The 24,583-nt window shown below is 43.5% G+C and overlaps 1 protein-coding gene across 2 annotated transcripts in view; it reads left to right on the top strand.

The window, feature by feature from the left end:
- The window catches only part of AHI1 (Abelson helper integration site 1), a 922,284-nt gene that overhangs the window by 380,464 nt on the left and 517,237 nt on the right, over positions 1-24,583 (top strand). For both annotated transcript variants that reach the window (XM_069235204.1, XM_069235205.1), the window contains exon 16: positions 22,551-22,681. In XM_069235204.1, the coding sequence (XP_069091305.1) occupies positions 22,551-22,681 (131 nt within the window). The remainder of the gene's footprint in view (positions 1-22,550; positions 22,682-24,583) is intronic.

Raw genomic sequence — 24,583 nt, 5'->3', positions numbered from 1 at the left:
TGTGTCAGGACTCGAGGGATTGTATGGACTTGATACCCCGGCTGACATCTTGTTGCCAGTTGTAGACAAGGCACCTTCACATGTCATTTTGAATGAAATTCAGCTTTATTTGGGAACACCCGTCAAGGCAGCTGCACAGATAGTAGCACAGAAAGGTAACTACCTCAAAAGAAATGTTGTGGCAGAAAACATTCAGGAAAGAACTTAAAATCAGAATATCAACAACTTAAGCAATGCAAAGCAACAATACAGGTAAGAAAGACTTCACTGTGTAAAGCGTCGCCAAATGACACCGGACAGTCTTTGATGTGAGGCCATCTTGTATGCCTGCTTTGTATTGTTATTTCAGTCTTTTCTCTTTTTGTATGTATATCTGTGTGGTATAAGTGCATTCTACTGTTGTGTGGGAGTTCACAGATTCCTTAGGGGCCTGTTTTATGGTATTATTTCTTAAATAAACACCTCTGATGTGGTTGCCCTGGTTGTTATTCTCTAAAAGCTTGACACAAAATTTTGGTGATGATTTGGCTGTTTCGTGCATTTTCCTATGAAATTCACATAGGCCCTCCGAGAAGATATTTGAAGTGCGTGACAAAGGGCTTCAGTGATGCACGAACAACTGCAAGTTGAAGAGTTTAGTAACTTATCTTAGTAGCTTTATATGACTTTTACCTTGATGGTTGTAACACTGAGGGTAATTACTGGTGTGAAATCGGCTGTATCGCTGGTACGCAGCAGGAGTGTACACACTTGTGACACGTTTGTGTCTTATGTATTTAGCACTTGATGTAGCTAATAAAGAATTTAACTGGTTGTCCAGACATCCATTTGCCATTCAGCGTAACCAATAGGAGCGCACATGTCTATGATGTCTTCAAACGAGCGCCACTGATGTGCAGGCTTTAACTTATCAGGTGGCTTCATCGTTGCCCAAGCAGGTTGGAGCGAGTCTTTCTCTTTGTGCAATGTACTGACTGAAGTAGTTGACTTTGTGTTTTCACTGCAGTGCACACTAGCACTACCAAGCATACACAGATAATGTGTCAGCTTTTTGACTTAATTACCCTCCTCTGGGCCATCAAATGTAATTTTTGTCTTCAGCCATTAAACACAAAATAACATTGTTTTGCTGTGGTAAGCTCCATAAGCTCAGTTAAACCTGAGCTAGATCTCATTGTTATTATCCCTTCATGTTACTTCATGTTGTTGGTTAATCCTCATTGTTGGATCCGCACCATGTTGCTTACCTTTGCATCCCTCTTGCTTTCCTAGCCAATAGTGACATGTACAGACAACCACATTTCTATTAAGCCCTGAAAAAAACAAATATAAGGGGGAAGCAGTGGGATTGTTTGGTTGAGAATGATCTGGATGTGTTTGATGGTAATGTATTAACGGCATAAAAGAAGATGACCCTCTTATTTAGTTTGTTGGGTGATATGAGACAATGGGTTACAGGCTGAGGGGATTGAAACCCTTCTCAAGCAGCAACCACAATTCTTCTTGGGATGAAGTCACAAGCAAATCCTAAATTAACCTATGTTCAACCCTCAAGTAGCTTGGCACGGGGCAGTCATGCTTAACTCCGAGGCAATGTATAACGTATTTGTAACACTTCAAACAGTAATACAGTGAAAACATACCACAAAAGAGCCCCACAACAGAGTTAGAAACATAGAGTAATTTCTACTAAAACAAGACAAAAAATTACAAAAATCCAATTAGTAGGACCAGAGATATTCAGTTTGAAAGGTTTTAGCACCAAAAGGCGTAAAGCTCTAACTGTGGATATCTGGTTGCGACATGACCATAACAAAATTACAAGTTCAGGCCGACCGTGATGGAACGTGGGCTGACTAAAGGAGCCCAGTTGGGCCCGCTGAACAGAGTACCTTAAATCCTCGGTTGCAGAGCATTGCAAAGATCTGCGTTAAAGATAAATCTTGCAGCCAAAGTAATTCATCAGTTTTGTGATATGGCAACGCTGCAGGGCGAGGTCCTGCTACCTCGTTGTTGAAGATCCCATCGATAAGGGCTTTCTATGTGAAGTGCCTAGTTGAGAATGTGTTGCGCAGTTGGGGAGATGCGTCGGTTCGGAGGATCTGTGAGGCTGCAATGTGCAGTCTGGTGTCATCGTCGAGGCTACCGTTGACGGAGGATGCAAGGGCAGCTGAGGATATGTCTCCCAGCGGCAGTTTCGATGCAGCGACGGCTGTGATACAATGCACGTCTTTGCAGTGGTTCAGATCCACACAGCAGAGGCGATGCATGGGCTCTTCTCTGGATTGTGCTGCGCAGCAGAGGAGATGCATCGCTTCTGCTGGATCCTTGGCAGCTGGCAGAGCACCCTAGATACACTTCCAAGTGTCAGGTCTTGGGTGGCACCACTTGGCAGGGTTAGATTCACAGATGGCAGAGTCCGGGTGCAGGAGCAAAGTTTCTGGAGACTTCTGTTCCTGAGGCTCAAGTCAGGAGGCCAGCCTACTAAATCTTGGAGTCACTCTGGTGCTCTGGGTTCAAGAGATGCAGGTCCAGTCCTTCTCACCCAGGCAAGAGGACAGCAGAGAGCAGGTCAGCACTGCAAGACAGCAATCCAGCAAAGCAGCAGTGCAGCAATCCGGAGTGTTTTTTTTTTCAGCAGAGGAGACCTTCTTCCTGGCAGAATATCCACAAGTCCAGAACTGTTCTGAATTGGTGGTGTCTGAGGTCCAGTATTTACATCTAGTTGTGGACTTAAAGTGTGTGTGTGGGGGGGCTTCTACAGGTGTCCTTTTGAAGTCCCCAGACATCCTATCTTGCCTGCCATGGCTCCAAACTAACTACAGGGGGTATGTAGCCCTTTGTGTGGAGATAGGACACAGCCTATTCAAGTGTGAGTGGGGCTGTGCCCAGCTCCTCCCTCCCATCCAGGCACACCTACGCTCTGTCGTATCTGTCTTGGAGGAATACACAAAGCTCAACTATCAGCTACACCACGACATGTGACCCTGGTACAGGCTACAGGCACTAAATGGCTAAGGCAAGAAAATGGCAACTTTCTAAAAGTGGCATTTTTCAAAATTGTAATTTAAAATCTGACTTTACTATAAGTTAGGATTTTTCATTACAATTCCACAGACACTAAATATAAACTGGTTACCTGCTCCCATTTGGAAGGTAAAGCTTATTAAATGTAATAAGGTAACTCCAATGTTAATCTGTGGGATAGGTAGGACTAAATTTAAGAGTTTTTCACTAGCTGGACATTAAAAACATGGAAGGAGATTTACAACTTTAACTACACTGCACCCTGCCCTGGCTGTCCATGGCCTACCCTAAGAGTGACTTATTTGTTTTAAAAAGGATGGCTCGGCCCTGGCAAAAGGGTTAATTTTCCAGGTCAAAACGTCATTTTTAAAATTGCACACACAGACTGTAACAGCACGCCTGATGCATGTTTAAAGTGCTACTTGAGTAGGTGGCACAATCAGTACTGCAGAGCTACTAGTAACATTTAATTTACAGACCCTGGGCAGATGTAGTGCCACTTTACTAGGGACCTACAAGTAAATTAAATATGCCAATTGAGTATAATCCAAGGTTATCGTGTTTTGAGGAGTGAGCACATGCACTTAAGCACTGATTAGCAAGAGTAAAGTGTGCGGAGTTCTAAGGCAAGCAAAACCAAGATAAAAAAATGGAAGTGTAAGGCAAATATTTGGGGGAAGACCACCCTAACATTGATAGCTCTAACAGGTGATGACAAGAGGACAACAGATATTTGAAAACTTACTTGAAATTGAGCTGCCTGCTGGTCAGATTGCACCATGAGATGTGTCAAGCAGTGACAGATTGTCTGTAGAAATTACTGAGGAAAACATTACGGAGTTCATTGACAAGTTTCTCAGAGATAATTTTCTTTTCATTGTTCCACCCAAAAGATTCAGTTAAGACTACTTGTGTATGAAAACCATACTGTTTAGGAAGATTTTGATATTGCAAAAGTAATAGAACAACCATCTGTTTCCACTAGAGCTTTGGCCATTGTTAAACCAGCTAGTCCTGCTGCTGTGTGTTTGGAGACCGACAGATAAAGGTGTGAAAGGAGCACAAATAAACTGTGACTTAATATAAATGTGGATCTAAGTGACATGCCAACAGCAATCCTACCTGTACTGCAGTGGGAAAGCACTGCCTTAAATGTATATAGGTTGAGCACTGCCAGTATGTAAGAGAGGCAAGAGTCCGGGTTTTATGAGGGAAAATTGAGTTTAAGAATTTGAGGAGTATTTGGCCAGTAATCTTGTGCTGACTTTTGAGAGAGCCTCTGGGAGTAGCATTTTCCCAGAACGCATATCAAGCCATAACATTTGGTGATAGCCTTTGAAATTTAGAAGAGAGGGGCTTTGATAATTACTACTTCCTTATTCTGAAAGATATCTAAATGCCAGGGATATTTCTGCTTGTAAAAAGTTTAAACGTGCTACCTATCCACTCTCAGAAAGAAAGATCGAGCTGTAATTTAAACTTTAATTATGTTTACTTCCACATTTATTTAAGACCTGCTCACATGTGGTACTATATAGGTGTGTCGAGTTACTATCAAGACAGCCTCTTTTCCTTAATCTTAGCATATTCTTTGGTTGTTCACAAGGTGTATGAAAGTGGGGATGCTCCTGGCTTCTATTACCTGAATGTCTAGCTGATAAAATTTCCTTCTCAAGTCAATAGCTACTCTAAATCAATCAGCTTGTCTATACGCTAGCCAAGAAACTTGTAAGTTATCAGTAGTGAAGTTTTCCTTTCTGTGGGAAGTTTTCATATACTAAAGAAAGCTTTGCTTTACAGAATCTCAGTTCATGAAGTTTCGATCAATTTATTGTGTGAAATTGTATCCAGTAAGATCTTTACTCACACATTAGGTGAATAGACTCTTTGTAACAGACCCTACATAAAGGAAGAATATGACTTTTTTTCCCCCAATCCCTTAATGCTTGGCCCATTACCCCAAAGCTGTTGTGGGATCTGCAAAGCTTTTTCTAAAAAGTAGATGCTCCTTTCTTCATGTCATCTGATCCAAAGCTGTGGCTTTCAGATGTATTACCATTGTTTTCAAATCCCGTCCTGAGGTCCCATGATAGACCATGTACTTGCAGACTCTGAATTACCTCACCATCGCTGTAGGGGAACAGCCCAACACTTTTCCAAATATGAATATATGGGGGTTCGATGGTTGTTATTTTCCACCGGCTTGATGTTGTTTGTCACTGGTGACGCAGCACCTGAAAAGTGCCATGAGAGTGGAATACAGTACAATCATGTACATGAGTGCATCACATGTCCTTCTTCTAGTTGCTCACAAACACAGGTGCTATCACTCCTCCGTCCACTGGTGCTTTAATTCTGAAGTAGCACTCCCACCCTCACCCGAGATCGGAGGACTTTGTGCTGGTCCCATTTTGCCCCAGGATGGTTAAGCTCCTTCTCCCTAACTGATAGAAGTCTTGGGTTCTTGGATGACTGTAACGGTAACCTGAGTCACCATCATTCTTGGCGGGAATCTTGGAATAAGAAGGATATACATACCCTACAATGTAAACCACACTCTAACTCAGCGATTGGTGTGTCCAGAAACCTGAGAACTCCAGCAAAGAACTTACCTGTTGGCATCCTTCTGGAGTAGCGCCTTGTCCAGTTTGCCGCCAACAGCAGAGTTCAGCATCGGAACGAGAGGAGAAACAAAAAACAACTTAAGGTATTTACCTACTATACCGACGTAGATTATTTGTTCTCATAAATGCAGACATTCTACAATTTTCTGAGTCATAGCATTTAAGACACCCTTATTGATACTTGCAGAAGAATGCCAGGCGGGATTTATGTCGAGATAAGCTATCAGGCTAAAAGAAGTGTTAAATAAAGACTCAAGTTCTTTCCTTTTCTCTTTTTGAGATAATGCAAAGGAGGTGAGAAGATCACTTTTGGACATAGGGGTATCGGCCTTGGTCTGGCTCACTTCCTGCACAACAGAAAGGGAAAGTATTTTTTTTTTTCTAGCACATTGACGCAGTAGGAGACTTCTTTAAGGAATGTGGGGAAGTGATCAGACTTGGAATATGACTCTTTCTGGTGTCTTCCGAATGACTTTCTCCTTCCTGATCTTCATTTGCTCAGGTATTCCCTGAAGAGAGGCTGTTCTTAATTTGGTGTTTATTTGTTCCTTTTTGGCTGATTGATAAATTAACGTGTGCCCCCTCCATGGTGTCTTTTCGGTCTTTGTTTTTAAATCCTTTTTAAAGTATAGCCGTGTGTAGGAAGTTGGCTCTGTATATACTATTTCAAAGTAAGTAATAGTGCACAGAGTCCAAGGGTTCCCCTTAGGGGTAAGATAGTGGCAAAAAGAGATAATTCTAATGCTCTATTTTGTGGTAGTGTGGTCGAGCAGTAGGCTTATCAGAGGGTAGTGTTAAGCATTTGTTGTACACACACAGGCAATAAATGAGGAACACACACTCAAAGACTTTCTCCAGGCCAATAGGTTTTTATATTGAAAAATATATTTTCTTAGTTTATTTTAAGAACCACAGGTTCAAGACAATAGCATGTACAGTTTTGGCAAAAATGGCAATAAGCTATTTTAAAAGTGGACACAGTGCAAAAATCAACAGTTCCTGGGGGAGGTAAGTAGAGGTTAAGTTCACAGGTAAGTAAAACACTTACAGTGTCCAAAGTTGGGTCCAAGGTAGCCCACCGTTGGGGGTTCAAGGCAACCCCAAAGTTACCATACCAGCAGCTCAGGGCCGGGCAGGTGCAGAGGTCAAAGAGGTGCCCAAAACACATAGGCTTCAATGGAGAACAGGGGTGCCCCGGTTCCAGTCTGCCAGCAGGTAAATACCCCCATCCACAGGAGGCAGACCAGGGGGGTTTTGTAGGGCACCGGGGGGGACACAAGCAGACACAGAAAGTACACCCTCAGCGGCACAGGGGCGGCCGGGTGCAGAGTGCAAACAGGCGTCAGGTTTTGTATAGAAAGCAATGGGGAGACCCGGGGGTCTCTTCAACAATGCAGCAATGCAGGCAGGCACAAGGGGGGTTCCTCAGGGTAGCCACCACCTGGGCTAGGTAGAGGGTCGCCTGGGGGTCGCTCCTGCACTGGAGTTCGGTTCCTTCAGGTCCTGGGGGCTGCGGGTGCAGTGTTGGTTCCAGGCGTCGGATACCTTGTTACAGGCAGTTTGAGGCTCACCGCCAGGTGTTACAGTTCCTGCAGGGGGAGGTGAGAAGCAGCTCCACCCAGTACAGGCTTTGTTTCTGGCCACAGAGTGACAAAGGCACTCTCCCCATGTGGCCAGCAACATGTCTGGTGTGTGGCAGGCTGGCAGAAACTAGTCAGCCTACACTGGAAGCCGGGTATGTTTTCAGGGGGCATCTCTAAGATGCCCTCTGGGTGTATTTTACAATAAATTGCACACTGGCATCAGTGTGCATTTATTGTGCTGAGGTGTGATACCAAACTTCCCAGTTTTCAGTGTAGCCATTATGGAACTTTGAAGGTCATGTTTGACAAACTCCCAGACCATATACTCTTATGGCTACCCTGCTCTTACAATGTCTAAGATTTTGCTTAGACACTGTAGGGACATAGTGCTCATGCACATATGCCCTCTCCTGTGGTATAGTGCACCCTGCCTTAGGGCTGTAAGGCCTGCTAGAGGGGTGACTTACCTATGCCACAGGCAGTGTGAGGTTGGCATGACATTCTGAGGGGAGTGCCATGTTGACTTAGTCATTTTCTCCCCACCAGCACACACAAGCTGTGAGGCAGTGTGCAGGTGCTGAGTGAGGGGTCACCAGGGTGGCATAAGACATACTGCAGCCCTTAGAGACCTTCCCTGGCATCGGGCCCTTGGTACCAGGGGTACCAGTTACAAGGGACTTACCTGAGTGCCAGGGTAGTGCCAATTGTGGAGACAAAGGTACAGTTTTTGGGAAAGAACACTGGTGCTGGGACCTGGTTAGCAGGGTCCCAGCACACTTTCAAATCATAACTTAGCATCAGCAAATGCAAAAAGTCAGGGGGTAACCATGCCAAGGAGGCATTTCCTTACACCATGCCTGCTACCTTAGTTCTTGTGTTTTCCTTTAACAAATGTGAAATTTGGTTCATGCTGTGTTTATGTTGTTAAGTGATGCACTTATTTAAAAAAAAAATGTCCTGTAACAGATTTCTCTTGGTACAGATATTGTCCCGCTATGGACCTCAACACTAGTTTTAACACCTTTATTTTTCCACTTGATTAATATCATGAATACATTACATTTTGCGAGAGTAGAGCCAAACGATAACAATAGCTCTCTGCCTGAAAAAACATTGAAGTCCTCTATATCAAGCTCAGCATGAAGCATCGTTCTTTCCACTATAAATTAGTTGGAGTCTAGATAGTTCTTATCTGCATCATTAATCAGGAGTTAACTAAGACAATGTATGCCGTATATTGTGAATCGCAGTTTGATTCTTCCCAATCACACCAGTTCAGGTAGTTTCACATTTCTCCTTCCGTGCTACCCAAGCCACGAAATCATCCAAAGCCCTTTTGTCACCCCTAGACATCCTGAACTGTTGTTCTTCAGCCATCGCCCATTCAAAGACATCTTTCACCGCCATACTGCCCTGTGGCACGTGTGCCCATCCAGTCAGTTGCCACTTGCGTTTTGGCCAATAGTGTAGTAAGTTGCTTAAACCTGTAGGACATTTTCCTGCCTCGGGCTGAGGTACTATGCCGAACAAACATGCCTTTGGTGTAAATGGGATCTGCAGCCCGAGAGCAGTTTCGATCAGGGAAACCACCTGAGCCGAAAATGCACCCACCACGGGACACCTCCAAGGTAAATGGAGGATGGTAGCCCTGGCTTCCCCGCACCTGGATACCCTTTCTGGGTCTATCTTACGGAGAGCATCTGTGGTGATGTATATGTGATGAAGGTAACTGATGTGTATGAGCTTGAATCAGTTGTTGCATGACACCTTGCTGACCAATACATACCCCTTGTTCCAATCCGTGTTGATAAAAGGTTCAGCTAGTTCCTTCACCCACGCCTGTCGAGCCCTCATCTAGGAAGTAGTGAGGTCTCCCCTAATGGCCTTTTACAAAAGTGTGATTAAGTGTTTTCCCTCACCCCATCGAAGGAGGATGCCCAGTACATGCGATGGCGCTGGAGCTGCCAGGAACATGTGCCATACCTCCCGAGCCGTGTTTTCCAGTTATGCGTGGTGCAAGAACAGCCCAACTCCCAGTTGATATGTGTCCCTAGCCTCTTGAAAAGAGATGAAAGTCTCCCCAGGTACAGATCTCAGGTCATCCATGCTCTCTTCACTGGTCCATGGACATGTCCCCATCAATGGTGTAAAAAAGGAAGGAGATCCCATAAACATAGTTCTCTGTCAAAGAGCACCCATCGGAGCGCCCTCATGAAAACTCTTTCCCATATAGTCACCATTTGCCATATCAGACATGGGAATGGAGATGTGACCCAGCCCCTGCTCATAAGCAGGTGTGCCAGTGACACTTTATTAGTGGTACTCGGTAATAATCTCTTTTCCCAGTTGTTGGAGTCTGTAAGGACCTCAACATTAGTCCCCAGATTATCCCCAGCTCAAAATGAATGCTTTAGAAGCCTGAGCTGTAATGGTCGTCTCCTGCAAACCTTTCTACCAAAGATAAATGACACACATGTTTTGATATTGACGAGCATTAAAATTGAACAGATTTTACTTTTACAGAGAGTTAGGTTTGGATACATGTGCAAGAAGGATGTGTTGCGTACACTTGGGCTAAGGTGAATTGGGTACTCTTGTCGCCACAGCAGCCCTTTCTTCATACATTTGAATGTATTTTTCCCTCAGATAAAGTAACTGTTTTGTCTGCTCCGACAGCAAAAAGGTAAGTCCTAGTGCATTGGTTTTTCTTCATGTACAGGACTTTTATTTCAAACTCATACTTGGCATTTCCTCCCCTGTTCCCTTATTTCACCTGATGTGATTAGATGCACCATGACCTTAGTGTCCAAGAATGCAAATAAAAGAAGAGTTCAGCCTGACTTTTTTTACTTTTGTATTTAATAGTTTCTCTGCTCGTTTGTGATTTCTGCCCTGCCTAATTATCTTTTTAAGTGATGCCATTGGGTTTATTAGTCGGTCGTCTTCTTGTTCTGAAGGTTTTCTATGAATGGTCTTGAAGCTGTCAAGTCTTAATACTCTTTCTCACTTGTCCTCTTCTGGATTCCAAGACGAAGATAAATGAATCCATATCCTATTTCATCACCAAGATAATTGGTCCCTGGAAAAGCTACCATTCACTGCTCAGGTCAGGAAGGGTGGCAATCCTCTGGTGGGTGTGTGTAGCCCTGTTTGGGTGCGACTAATGTAATCCAGTGAGTAGCACCTATGTGCAGTATCTCTTACATTCAGATTATCTAGATTTAGAAATGTGTTTATTTGGTAGTGGGAAATCCGAATCTTCATATTAATGCTGTCCTTTCCATTTCTTTGTTTTTTATTACTTCACTTAGTATACTGTGTGGTACATTTTAGCTGTATTAATGTTACTTTCTTCTATTTTGCTTCAGCTGCTAATACAGTAATGTTTCAATGTGATATAGCAGGTGTGATAAATAATGTGCCATTTATGTGTGCAGAGTAAAGTTAAAGTAGTTTACATTTCTTTGAAGGTAAATATGGTGTATACAGTGATGAGTGAGCTTTTGGCATCCATTTAGCTGTTTATTTACAAGCCTGGATGTTTAGGTACTGATCCAGTTTTTGGAAGTGTGCCCAAATTTGTATCTTGTAACTAGGACCTGGCTATGCACCACTTGTTAGCTAATCTTGAAGACATGTAAGTGTTAAGATTGACTTGAGACCTTGTTGTGGTTGCACGTGGGTGTATTGTAGTGAGCCTCACAGTCATGCGGTAAGCCTAACTTAAGTTATCACTATTGACAAGAGATGCAGTAGACCCAGTCTTAGACCTGCAGTTAGAGACTGCCACAGCTGCAGCTGTGTGAACATAACTAGATTATTTCCAGCTGATTCACAGTTAATCATAACAACCAGAACTTACACACAGATCTACTACTACATCTTTACACACGTTTCACCTCGTTTTTGAGGGTTCAGGAATCATTACTTCCTGATTAAATTTATTGATCAGTGGTCACAAGAAAGGCATCAGAAGTACTCATATTGGTGTTTCTTTGGCTTTTTACACAACTGAATAAATCAGTCCACTTGGTGCACATTCTGCTCCACAGCATAAAGGTGAATTGCACGCCTGCTTTAGCAGGACATGAGAAATTAAACTCTTTCTTTTTAGTATTGAAGGAAGACCACCACATGTCCCTGTAAGACATGGTATGCATATGTGAGGCAAAGCTATGCAAGATTTCTACGGCTAGACTCCAGGTGGTCTTTGTGCATTTGCATTTTTTCAACCATTTTCCTCGGGATGTTAACCCTTGTCTTCTTCTGCCTGGCACCTCTGCACCACAGGTCTTTGTTATTCATATTTCTATGTCCCAATTTGTCAACTTTAATTTCCCCTTTGTAGGATTCTTTAAAAATATTTGACTTGAACACACCCACCTTCATAGAGGCAATGTTGATGACTGTAATTTGCTTGAGGTGTACAGGGATTCACATTCATATCTATAGACTGATTATAATATTTTCACACCAGGATTGTGCGTTTCAGTAACAGGTGGTGGCAACTTTTCTATTATGCCTGAACATTTCAGATAATTGGCAATGCCCAGCTTGATCCCCCTAAGAACCTCTATTAACTGGTGGTTTTGCAAATAATGTAGCCTGCTCCAGAAGATTGTTCATATCTTTCAGATATTGTCCTCCAAGGATTCCTGCTTTATTTTAGAAATCTGTCCCAAATGTAGGAGTACCCAATAGTGAACAGATGTCCTGATTATTTTTTTCATTTACTTTTTTTTTTTTTTTAATCTTGCCCTCTAATGATAACACCATACCATCATCACTGAACCACTGTCTGGTTGGGCCTGAAACTGTAATGTAGTTTTTCTCAAGATACTTGCCTGGGAATAATTTGTCGAAATTCATTGCCAAAACTTGTTGTAGCGCCTCTGTACATATTTACATATTGAGACACATTGAGTTCCTGTTTATGTAGATTGCCAAGGAAGTTTAAACATGTACGATTTCCACTAATTTGTATTATCTGATAGACTTCTTGTTGCAGATTCCTTACCTTTGAATTTCCCCAGGCGTCAGACTGGATCCTGAAGATTTTTGTGAAGAGTACCCCTGCGCACTGGTAGGTGGCGTCGGCTTAGCATCCATCATTGGCATTGCTCACAATTCATTGCAGACATGACACAACCAACTCACTAGGTAGAGTTGTTTCTTCGACTGTGGCCCTGAGGTGCCACACCTTGCTGAGAATATCTGGCCTTTAGGGGGATGTCCAGGCTTCTTTGTTGGACATGCCCGTTGATGGCATCCGTCTCTTTGGAGACAAGGCAGACTCTGCTTGAGTGCTTCAGGGATTATCGGGCTACGGCCATGTCCTTGGGCCTCGTGGCAGACCCTCATCCTCCCCAGTCTGCCTTTTCTTCCGTTTCAGAGCTATGGAACGGGTTTCCAACCTCGCCCATTCCCAGTCAGCCACTGTGCCATAGATGCCACCTAGCCTCTGCATGGCTAAGAGAACCGCCAACCTCGTGGGTCAGGTGGACAGCGGTCTGGTCAGTCTGCTGCCCCCTCCCTTCCCAAAACTGTCTCTAAACCTTCCTAGTCTGACTCGCCCCCCACCATGGGCCAGTTGATGGCAGGATTCTCCATCACCTGCTTCGCTGGCAATCCATACGTCAAATAGGTGGGTTTTGCAGATAGTCTGAAGGGGCTACTCCTTCCCCTTCAAGACTATCCCTCCCTCCATCCGTGCCACCATCTTATGATTGGATGACGGAAGATTATTTGTCCCTTCTCCGCAAGGAAATTATGGCTTTCTTGGTCAGGGGAGACATAGAGAGCGTTCCTGTGCCAGAAGTAGGCTATGGTTGCTAATGTGATAAAGACAACTAGCTATAGATTCCTTACCTTAGAAAGGATCTCACCCACTCGACGTCGGTTGACGTCATTCCCGATGCTGGGTTTAGCGCTGATGGAGTCGGCTATTTCAGATTCTTGCCCCATGGCTTCAGGGGCCCACCATCCAGTTCCTCAATTGGAGGGGCATGGTTTGGATTGTCTTCCTTCCATTTCTGACACCATTCTGCTTCCACAATCGAACTGGTTATTTGACTTGGGCAAAGCTAGTGGCCTAGACTCCTTCCCGGCTTCCAGCTTCCTGTCATCCCCTGGGTTGGCTTCAGAAGAAAGTTCTGCTCTAGCGGACATGTTAGAGTGTTTCGGACTTATTGAACTTAAAACTTCCTACTGTTCAATTGTCCATGGACCCTTTACTTGATATCTTACAACCTGACCAGTCTTTTGTAAAGTCGGTCCTTCCGAGGCCCTTTATGATATCCTCTTGGGGGTTTGGGCCCAGCTGGAATCTGCCCCCATATGGAATTCTCTAGTTCACATAGACAGTGACCAACCCCAGAGGATCCATCTTGCCTCCGTCAGCATCCAACTGCTCAAAGCTTTGTGGTGCAAACTGCTTTAACTGCACAGTCTTACTCATGTCCCTCCTGTACCTTGAGAGCGAGAGGCCAGGCAGCTGGATGCTTTCGATAGGTGGATTTTGGCTACATCTAGCTCTGAGTTCAGACAACACTTCGTGTGTCCTTGCTCGCTTCTCCCATGTCTTGTGGGACTCGGTGGAGTACGTTTTGCCTTCTATACCTGAGGAGGCAAGGAATGGTCTAATTCCCTTAGTACTGGATGGTCAGCAAGGTGCCAAGCCTAGTATCACACGTGGCATGGATACCACCAATTCTGTTGGAAGGTTATGGCCTTTTCAGTGGCTCTACATCTGCAGGCATGGTTACGTCGTCCTAATTTTTCGGAGGCTGTGCAGACATCATCACTTGACATGCCTTTTGATTGCACATGACTTTTTGGTGTGCATGCCGACTCAGCTTTACACCGCCTTAGAGACGCTCATGGTGCCACTCAGTCTTGAAGCCTCCTTGTGGTACAGGAGGGTCTTCCAAATCTGTATTGGTTTCCTTCCTTTGTTCTGGGGGCGTTTTTATTCCCCTGTTGCTTCTTTATACCACCCTTATGGGCACTGCGCTTCTTACTTCCAGTGTGGCACCCAGTGACGTGTTCCTGCTCATTGGAGGTGTCTTTTCTTATTATTATATATTATATTCACACTGCCTAGTGCCCTAGTTTGTGTTCCTGCGTCTGCAGGTGTGCGTTCTTTTTCCAAATGTCGGTGGCATATTTAATTATGTCTAGTGACCCTGTTTTGGTCGCATTCCTCTTGGAGAGGTTTTTTTTGTTGTCTATGCATATAGGCATTTCGCCTAAGAGATATGCTGTCTATGGGGTTCCTCATGTGAAAGTCGTTTTCAGTTTCCTGCTCTTAGGAGCACTTGCTTTAGGCTTTTAGCCAACTTTTTATGATGGCTGTTCACTATAGGGACCTTGTTAGTTTCTTCCTTTGGAAGTAGTTAATATATATATATTGGCATTTTTCTTCTCTGGCCATATTTCGTTCTGTTCCTCAGAGCGGTAGTCTAAGCTATATGCATTTGCTTTGACCTTGCACTCTCCTACAGGTCTGCTGTTCAGATCCAAATCTGGAATTCAACGTCAGTGATTTTTGCTGTGGTCTTTTACCTTGGTCCTTAGCCCTTTTATGGGTACAGCTCCTACCTTAGGACTATACATGTTTATTTGTCTCTTGAATGTTGTCTACGATTCATTTTTCGTTGCCATATGCTATGCTCTCCATGGCATTCCATGTCTACTTGCAAGGTTTTGTGGTCTCCCACTATTTTTCTGGTGGGACGAATGTTCTTTCTCACCTTTGTCTCCATGTGTGCCGGTCTACTCCGCCTTCAGTTAGATCGGTTGCCCTTATTTGTAAGGATTGGGTGGGATGTGTTAGCAGGCCAACCTCCTGGATTCAAATTGCTTTGGTATCTTTTCTAAAGTAAGGATTCTGCGGCTAGTTGTCTGTATGAACAAGTTACTTACCTTCGGTAACGCCTTAATGGGTAGAGACACAGACTAGCCACAGATTCCTTACCGACCCACCAGTCCTCCCCATTCTGCAAACTACTTTATTTTACCTCACTATCCCTTGCTTGGTCTCATCCTACCAAGCATTTCCATTCAGTGGTGGTAATTTACAATTACATCTTTTTCTCTTTTTGGCACACTGTTCCATTGCCAGTTTCTGTGGTGTCTCCGTATTGTTGCGTGGATTCTTGTCACTGAAGAAACTGATGTCAGCACGTCGGAGGCCGGATTATATGGACTCTGTCGATGTCATATCCGGTAGACGACGTACAGAGGTACTGCTAAAAAGTTTTTCCCTATCCAGTCTGGTGCCTTGGTAGAATTCTAAGGTAAGGAATCTGCGGCTAGCCTATGTCTCTACCAGAAAAGGCGTTACCGAAGATAAGTAATTTGTTCTTCCCGCTACCTTCTGGTCTCCAAAAAGGACAAGGGTCTCTGTCCTAACCTAGATCTACGATCCCTCAATCTCATCCTCAAGAAGGAGAAGTTCAAAATGCCCACTTTGGCTCGCTCAGGCCTTATCTACCCAGGACCCAAGAGACTGGATGGTAGCGTTTAACTTGCAGGACGCTTATTTTCACATCCCCGTCCTGCCTGCCCACAGATGTCAATTGCAGTTCACGGTGGACCTCAAGCACTTTTAGTTCACCATGCTCCCCTTTTGCCTTACCAGCGCCCCTTGGATGTTCACCAAGGTGATGGCAGTGATTACAGCTCATTTGCAAAGATCATGGGTCTCAGGCCTCTCTTATTTAGATGACTGGCTGTTGAAGGCGAGTTCGCTCTGTGCGGTCATCTTCCACCTCCAGACTACGGCAGGCCTCCTGCATTCACAAGGGTGCACTATAAATTTGCTGAAGTCACACCTGGCTCCCTTTCAGACTCTCCCTTTCATCTGAGCTGTTCTGGACACAGTGCAGTTTTGGGCATATCCTCCTGAGCGGTGAGTCCAGGATATTCAGGCCATGACACCGGTGTTTCAGCCTCTATCCTGGATTTCAGTGAGAGTGACTCTGAGGCTGCTGGGGCTCATGCCTGACAGCATATGCAGGCGCTGCATTGGGACCTGAAGTGCTAGTGAGGCAGCATCAGAGCAATCTCTCCGACATAGTCCAGATCTCGGAGGGAACTGCACAAGATCTGCTGTGGTGGTTAACAAACGGTGATTGGGTTAGAGACAGATCTGTTTCCCTTCTCCACCTAGATCTGGCAGTAGTGACAGATGTGTCACTTCTGGGATGGGGCGGCCACCTCTGAGAGGTGGAGATCAGAGGCATTTGGTATCTGGTGGAAATGGACTCCACACCAACATGCTGGAGCTTTGTATGATCTGACTGACATTGAAAGCCTTTCTTCCCTGTATCAGGGGAAAGATGGTGCAGAAGTTCATGGACAGTACCACCACCATGAGGTTCTGCAACAAGCCGGGCTGGGTGGAATCATGGACCGTTTGTCAAGTGGCTCCGGACGTGGCTGGCACATCAGGGCATTTCCCTGGTGGTTAAAGATCTCTCTGGGTCTCTGAACGCCAAAGCAGTTGAAAATGTCTATTGGATCATGAATGGTGTATCCACCGGGAGGTGGCGCAAAGTCTCTTTCATCAGTGGGGCGAGACTTGGTTAGATCTGGTCGTCTCTGCAGAAAACGTGCAGTGTAAGCAGTTTTGTGTGTAAGTTTCCGAGGCAGCAATCGCTCGGAGATGATTTTCGTCACAAGTGGAGTTCAGGCTTCCTGTACGCCTTCCCGCCCATACCATTTCTGCTCAGAGTTCTCAAAAAGATCAAAAACTACTGGGCACATGCATTATGTACACACCATTGATGCCCCTTGAGAAGTAGGCATGAGCGCAAGGCTTCAAAAGATGCAGCTTGTCACCATGGGCTCATGGTACCCCGAATGCCAATTCATTACTCCTGACCTCGCACTTCAAGAGCCCTATAATGGTCCAGTGTACAGATTCAACTATTTCCAGCTGCCGTGCGGGCACGACATGCCGAGTTTCCGGCCTCCCCGCTGGTATTTCAGACCTTGGAGGTGCTCTGTACTTCCCAGTCACCGCGCAGATTGAGTACCCGACTGCATGCCGCTATGCATTCCACTGCCCCTGCCATGCCCCCTGATGCCAGGGCGTTATGGGAGCGTGACCTGAGCATGCAACTCCGGGACGCTAACTGGAAATATTGCTACACACATATCTGAACACTCTCCCCAAATTATCGACTCCGCTTGATCCATTTTAAATTCTTGCATCAGATATACTATACCCCTGGCGTCTTTACTGCATGCGTCTCCGCCCTGACTGGCACTACCAGCGGTGCTGAGCTCTGGATGCTTTTTGACATGCAGCTTGGGACTGCCCTAATATTCAGAATTACTGGAGGGAGGGGTTCAACGTAGTTGATGCTGTGGCTGAGACTGTGATCCCCACACCACCCTGTTGCCCTCTTGGGATATGTGAAGGGTTTTTCAGGTGACGTTAGGAAACTGGTTGGTATGCTACTGTTGCTGGCCAAGCATAGGCTGGAGATGAGATGCAGTCAGAGGGGAACCCCGAGTAAATCTGATTGGCTGAATGACGCTGCATATTGCCAGGAACAGTTTCATTTATATTGGGAAATGATGCCGGCAAGGTCGCGACTCCCAGATATGTGCCCCCCCAAGCGCAAACAAGAGACACCTGCTTAAAAGACGCAAGTCACCACTGTCTGTTTCATTATTTGAATGGTATCCTTAATACAGTATGAATGTGACACAGCTATTAGTTCTGCTGATTTGATCCTAATGCAAATGTGTGAGTGCTTCCTCCCCCCTCCTCCCTGTTGATGCCATCGTCTTTTACAATGTTATCATTGTATATTGCCCTGCAAGTTCACTCTAGACAATATGTGTATATCTATTCTCACCATGGGCAATTCATATGATATGTACGATTTCGACTTAGCATTGATACTGTCAGAAGGAAGACATCTGATGTTCAGTTGTGTATTTGTGTTAATATTTGTAAAACTCAATAAATGCACTTAAAAAAAAAAAAACAACGGTCCCATGTAATCATGGTGGCTCTGGACTGGGCGAGGTGAGTTTGATATCCGTGCTGCTAGGCATGTCCATCATTGATCCTATCAGACTGCCCCTTCGGGAGGATCTAATGTTGCGGCAGCAGGAAAATGTTCTCCACCCGAACCTGTCCACTCTTAGCCTTCTCGCATGGAGATTTAGCGGTAGCAGTTAACAGCTTTTGACATTCCTACCAAAGATTTTAACGTAATCTTGGCGGTCAGGCATTCCTCTAACAAAACTGTCTATGCCTGTCATTGGAAGATATTTGTGGCATGGTGCCCAGACAAGTCTTTTGACCCCCCTTTCTGCCCCTCTCTCTTAGGTCATGTTATTCATCCTTTCCCTTGCCCAGTAGGGTTCTGCTCTGTGCACTCCTAAGGGATATTTGTTTACTATTTCTGTTTTTTGTGGTTGCCTGATCATCCTTCTTTGTTTAAGTTACCTATTGTACATAGGTTCCGCAAAGGTCTTACACATGTTTTCCCTCCATACCCATTCATTATGCCCCATTGGGATCTCAAGATGGGTCTGACCTTTCACATGTGCGCTCCTTTCAAGCTTCTCCACACTTAGGCTTCTCACCTTGAAAACAGCCTTTCTTGTGGCAATGACATCTGCCCGCAGAGTGAGTGAGCTGCAGACATTGTCATCTAAGCTGCTCTATCTTTTGGTCTATTCTGACAAAGTGGAGTTTTGCTCTAGCCCTCTTTTCAAACAAAAGTGGTCACGTCCTTTCATGTAGGCCAATCCATCACTTTACCTACTTTTTATGCACCCCCACATTCTTTTAAGGTAGAGGAGACTCCACTCCTTGATCCCAGAAAGAGTATTGGGTTCTACCTTGATTGTACAAAAGAGTTCCGGGTGTATGATCAGCTCTTTGTAGGGTATATGGGTGCAAAGAAATGTCAGGCAGTGCAAAGCTGACCATCTCTAGATGCACTCTGCATTAACTCTGCATTAAGTTCTGCCACACTGGCCAAAAAGCAATCTCATTCTGCCCAAGCTAAAGCTGTGACCACTGCCTTAGCATGCGGAGTTCCAGTCCGCATTCATCTGCCAGGCAGCCACATGGGCATCTCTGCATATGTTTGCCAAACATAACTGCCTGGACAGTCCAGTGTGTAGGAGTGGACACTTTGCCCATTTTGTCCTGCAGGGCTTTGTAGTTTGAACTTGGTTCGCAGACCCACCTTTTGAGATGGTATTGCTTGGGTATCTATTCAAAGGTAAGGAATCTGCAGCTAGAATCCTCTATCTGATGGACAAGTTACTTACCTTCGGGAATGCCTTATCAAGGAGAGACTATATCTAGCTGCAGATCCCATACCAACCCACCCATCCTCCTCGCTTTGAGAACTAATTTCTAGGGACAGGGACTCCCCTTTCTTGGCATTAGTTTTGACACACCAGTATTCAATGTTCTTCACGGCTATGTGCTTCTGGCATGGAAAGTCATGAAAAGAAAATTACGTTTGGGTGGTTCCTATATAGCACCTGCAGCGTCATATCCGGCGTGGATGACGACGGACACAGATCAGATCAATGCCACCTACCGGTATGCAGGAGTACTGCTCACAAAAATCTTTGGTATCCAGTCTGACATCTGGGGAGAATTCAAAGGTAGGTAATCTGCAGCTAGATATAGTTTCTACCAGATAAGGCGTTACCAAAGGTAAGTAACTTGTCCTCTACAGAAAAACGTATAAGACACGTCACTTAATATTTTGTTTCAACTTAATCTTTCTGTTTTGTACGTCACATAATAAAAACATAGAAAACATATGTGCGTATGTCACATACGGATAGTGGAAACATTGGGATGCTGAAAGAAGAGTATACTCCAATGTTTGCTAAAGAGACACATCCCCTGGTTCGTCTGGGAAAAGAAGATTTCGCCCCTCCCTGATAAACTTTTAAACTGTTATGAGACAGCTAGTGCTGATTCCTCTGGCTGAATATGGAAGACAGAACTTGTGTTAGACTACAATAAATTCCACTGGCATGACTCCAGCCGGCTCCTCTCACTGGGAACTGCACCCAGTCCTACCACCAAATTTACATCTAACTAGGTTTGCATTGATGAAAGCCTTTCCATGACTACCAAGGTCAACAACGTCACTGCTTCGTGCTTCTAAACCTTACAAATCTAAGGGAAGATCCTTTGATTCATCCATTGAGAAACATGCCAGCGTTAATCCCAGCTTGTGTTTGCACCCTCATTGAACATTGCAATACAGACTATCTAGGACTGAAAAACTACAGCAAATTCAAAACTTTGCGGTGAGGTTGCTTTATGACTTTCATAAATTTGATAACATAGCACCCCATGAAACAATGAGTTGCTTTCACAGTCCACTGTATAGTATAGAGGATATCATTGCTTAATTTGAGCTTGTGGTTTCCAGTGCTCATGACCTGTCAACTCAGGCACTTATAATAGTCTTCTGCACGGTGGCACTTTTTGTATAACTTAAAGGTGTCACAGTAACAGTTGTTAAATATACAGTATCAATTAAAAACGACGAATTTCTACCGCCAAGCCATTCTTGCATCTTTGTGGACCTGGAATAGTATGAATTACCCACTTGTAGGGTGTGATATTTTGTAGTTGTTGGTGCTATCATTGTCAGGGCTGGCCGAGGCAATGGGTGGTGCAGACTGCAGTGGGCTTCTGGCAAGGGCCATGTCACTTATTTTATTTATTTATTTATGTATTACAAATTAAGCACTGAAAGATATAGTATTGACTTTGATCAATCAGATCGCATTGAAAAGTTCTTAAAGTACGTGGCTACACTTTTGTTTGGAATCCAATTAGCTGCATGTCTGTTACGCTATGGAACAATCTACCTTTACTGATGGCTTTCAGAAAAGCACTCAAACGTTTTTGTTGACGCACTTCAGCATTTGTGTCGGCTCTATCTAGTTGGCTGCCCGAAGCAGTCCTCCTCCCCTCCGATAAGGTGCTTGTAGTGAACATGAACGTGCACTTTATAGATAAAGTTATACGTTTTCCTAAGCTAAAGTAACCCTTTTAACGATTCTTATTTTTCTGTGGTATTTCTCTACATAGCCTGATAACGTTTTACTACTGAACAGCTTCACTTCCTATGTCTGTGGCCCTCATAAATCAAAGGCAAATCCCTGATCCCTCGGCAAATCCATGTTTACAGAGGGATCGGAGTTGTGTGATAATTATAACACCCTCGCAGCTTTCCTCGAATAGATTCTGGATTCTCAAACCTTCAGAAATTTATCAAGGGAAAAAAGCCCCTAAAAAGGCAAAACGTGCGAAATTCAGTGGGTTAAAAACTTAAACTGCGAGTTATGCCTCATTTGCAGAATAAGAGCTGTGCCACTGGAATTATGCTCCAGGGGTGGGCCAAATTAGGCTGCAGGGTTGACTAAATTATGTAGCCAGGAAAAAAATAAAATTATGTGGCGTAATGTGGTATATTTTGTGATAGCACTACTTCATTATTTTGTCATTTTTACACTTGTTAACACTGCTCGGGAATTGTTTCCACCTCGGGAGTTCAATTTTAATAGCCAAATACAGCAATAAGCAACAGAAAGGTGAGCAGTCAACATTTGCAAAGGGCCTTCCGTTGCGCAGCAACATGTGTCGCTGTGTTTTTAGTTACTTTTGAGCTTTATTTGCTAAAATCTAAAGATTATGCAGCAGATTATGGATTATGCAGCAAATACTGCAAATCTATGATTATGCGGAAAACATCAGAGCCTCATAATCACATAATTAAAGTGGCTCTCAATAAGAGATATTGATCACATATCTCACTATGGGATACTAGTAATTCCATATGTGGTAAATACCCACCCTACTCTGCCCAAATTGTAATGAGGGCCTTAATGGTTTAGAAACTGTTTAGAACGTTGTCACCGAAAGCACCATTTTACTACCTTCAGATAGGAAATGTTTCCTTAATCTGGTAGGTCTAATTACAATTACAAAACTGAGCTTAAAATGTATTCCAAAAATGATTTGTATCCACTCTTTTCTAGGTGTAATGCATTATTGCTGTCAGGTGATTGATATTAATAGCTACTTATTTAGGAATATTGTTAATATTTCTACTATAATCTATTCAAGATTAATTTACTCTGTGATGGGGAAACATCAATATAATTTCTGTTTATTAAGAGTTTCCCAGAAGAAAAAAAATTGTATGACAATTTGCATTCGTTTGTATTGTATGTTGAATTGCTACACGTCACTCGGCTGAGTGCATATGGAAAAACTAAGCAATCCTCTTTGTGTTCCCAGATTGGCCACGAAGAAATATGTTGGTGCAACAAATTACAGGGAGAAGATCCATAGTACTTTAACACCATGTGGAACATTTCTCTTCTCTGGAAGTGAGGATGGGATGGCCTATGTTTGGAACACTGAAACAGGTGAGCAAATCCTGTACATTACATTCTCAGAATATGCTTCTACACCATTAGTTTGCCAAATGAATTGCAGGGATTTGCTTGCATCATGGTTAAGAGAAATGGAGGTGCTCTGTGATTCCTTTACTTATATATGTTTTCAGAGCTTGAGTCTGTAGTCAAAATCCCCAGAGCAATAACCAAGTCTCTTTGTCGTGTGTTATTGAACGCCTTCACACTTTCAGATGTTGAGTAAATGGAATGGTTAGGAGAATGTGCATGCAAGCATGTTAAAAAAAGGTAATTCATGAGCTGTTTGATGGATACACTTTCTCTGGCAAATCAAATGTATAGGGAAAGTCCTACACTGTAGGTGTCATGGCTACCATGAAAGGACCTTTCATCAAAGGATACAGAGCCTTTATTGGCACCATAAGCTAACAGAGGAGTTTCCAGAGAATTAATTGCAAGCAGTCGTACTCTAGCTGCAGTGAATCCTATCTGACAAGTTGCGTTAAAAAGCCCTATTTCACACATGTACTTACAATGTATCAATAAGATACTTATGCTCTACCATGTCAACTTGCTACAGATGGCTTTCAATAACCGTTTGTTCACAGGTTGAAGATCTGCTGCCAAAAAAGGTAATCCCACTTTCACGCGGACAAGTTCTATATTGGTGAATTCTTAATTAAGTTAATCAAAGGAGGAGAATGCAGTTGTTTCCCCTTTTCATGCAACTAGGAAATTCCCTTGCTCGCATGATTGTATAACCACTTTCTTTCACAACAATGAATACATGTAGAATGTAGCCATAGTTCACTATCATGAGAGAGCTATATCCATTCAAAGTTCTCTTCTTTAATCTAAAATGTGCAATTATGCAACAAATGATTATCTGCGGAGGCAGTGATTCAAATTAGGTAAGAATTTCGTTTGACCCTCTACAGGAAGATTAGGTGACTGGCCTTTTTCTAAACACATGGTGCAGCAAACATGCAATGATCATCAAACCAAACATAGTCAGAAATAGCAAAGTACTTGCTACATTTATCACAAACTTAGTACTAATGTATTTTTAGATCATGTAATGAGTCTCTTGTAATGTATTTTACGAATACCGCACTCTCTTCTCTCTTTATCCACCAGTGCACCTTGTACACCCTGTACCTATATGTTTAATTCTTCTGTCTGAATATTGAAGTGTCTCATTCATGGCCCGAGAGATGTTCAAATTTATCCTTTGTGTATTTGTTTCATAAGGACAGTAGATATGTTTGTAGTTCTGAGACAGTTTATCCTAAGTGACGGTTACTTTATTGAAATATTGTAGCAAGTATTTTAGAATACCTAGATACGCCTACTTCTGACTGAAACCCCAACAATAACATCAGTACGTTCACTGTAATTCAGTGTCCCAACATTTTAGCAATTGTGTGTCAAATTCAAATTCAGAGTACTTGAATCATTGTTTAGGCTAGTGCCATTTGAAAACCTCTGTTTTATTGTCTCCCATCAGGCAATCAAAAAACTCCACCACTTGTGTATTAGAGAGTCTCTGTGTTACAAATTAATTCCTAAAGAGGGACAGGACCATGTAAATTATATGAGGCTTTATCTAGTTCGTATTGTTAAGTCTTTGAACATTTAGAATGCCTCTTTATTGAACTGGTCCAGATCTCTTTAATATCGCCATCACCAAAGCTTACTGAGAAAACTATAGACACTCATCACTTTCTAAAGATATTTCTTTCCTACTGTGTCCCACCAATAGGGATTTGTAGTGACGATTCCACAGGGTTATGTTGTGCAGCTCATGGTAGCTGTTAAGTTTCAGTGGTTTTCAGATTATTGATAAACGCCATGTTTTGTCTTCTTGGCAAGCAACTATAACTGTAAGAAAGTTACGGTTGGTTCTTTTTTCAT

The sequence above is a fragment of the Pleurodeles waltl genome, chromosome 5, assembly GCF_031143425.1.
Source record: "Pleurodeles waltl isolate 20211129_DDA chromosome 5, aPleWal1.hap1.20221129, whole genome shotgun sequence".
Lineage (NCBI taxonomy): Eukaryota > Metazoa > Chordata > Amphibia > Caudata > Salamandridae > Pleurodeles > Pleurodeles waltl.
Note: the sequence above shows the minus strand (reverse complement) of the source record. Positions and strands in the feature narration are given on the sequence as shown.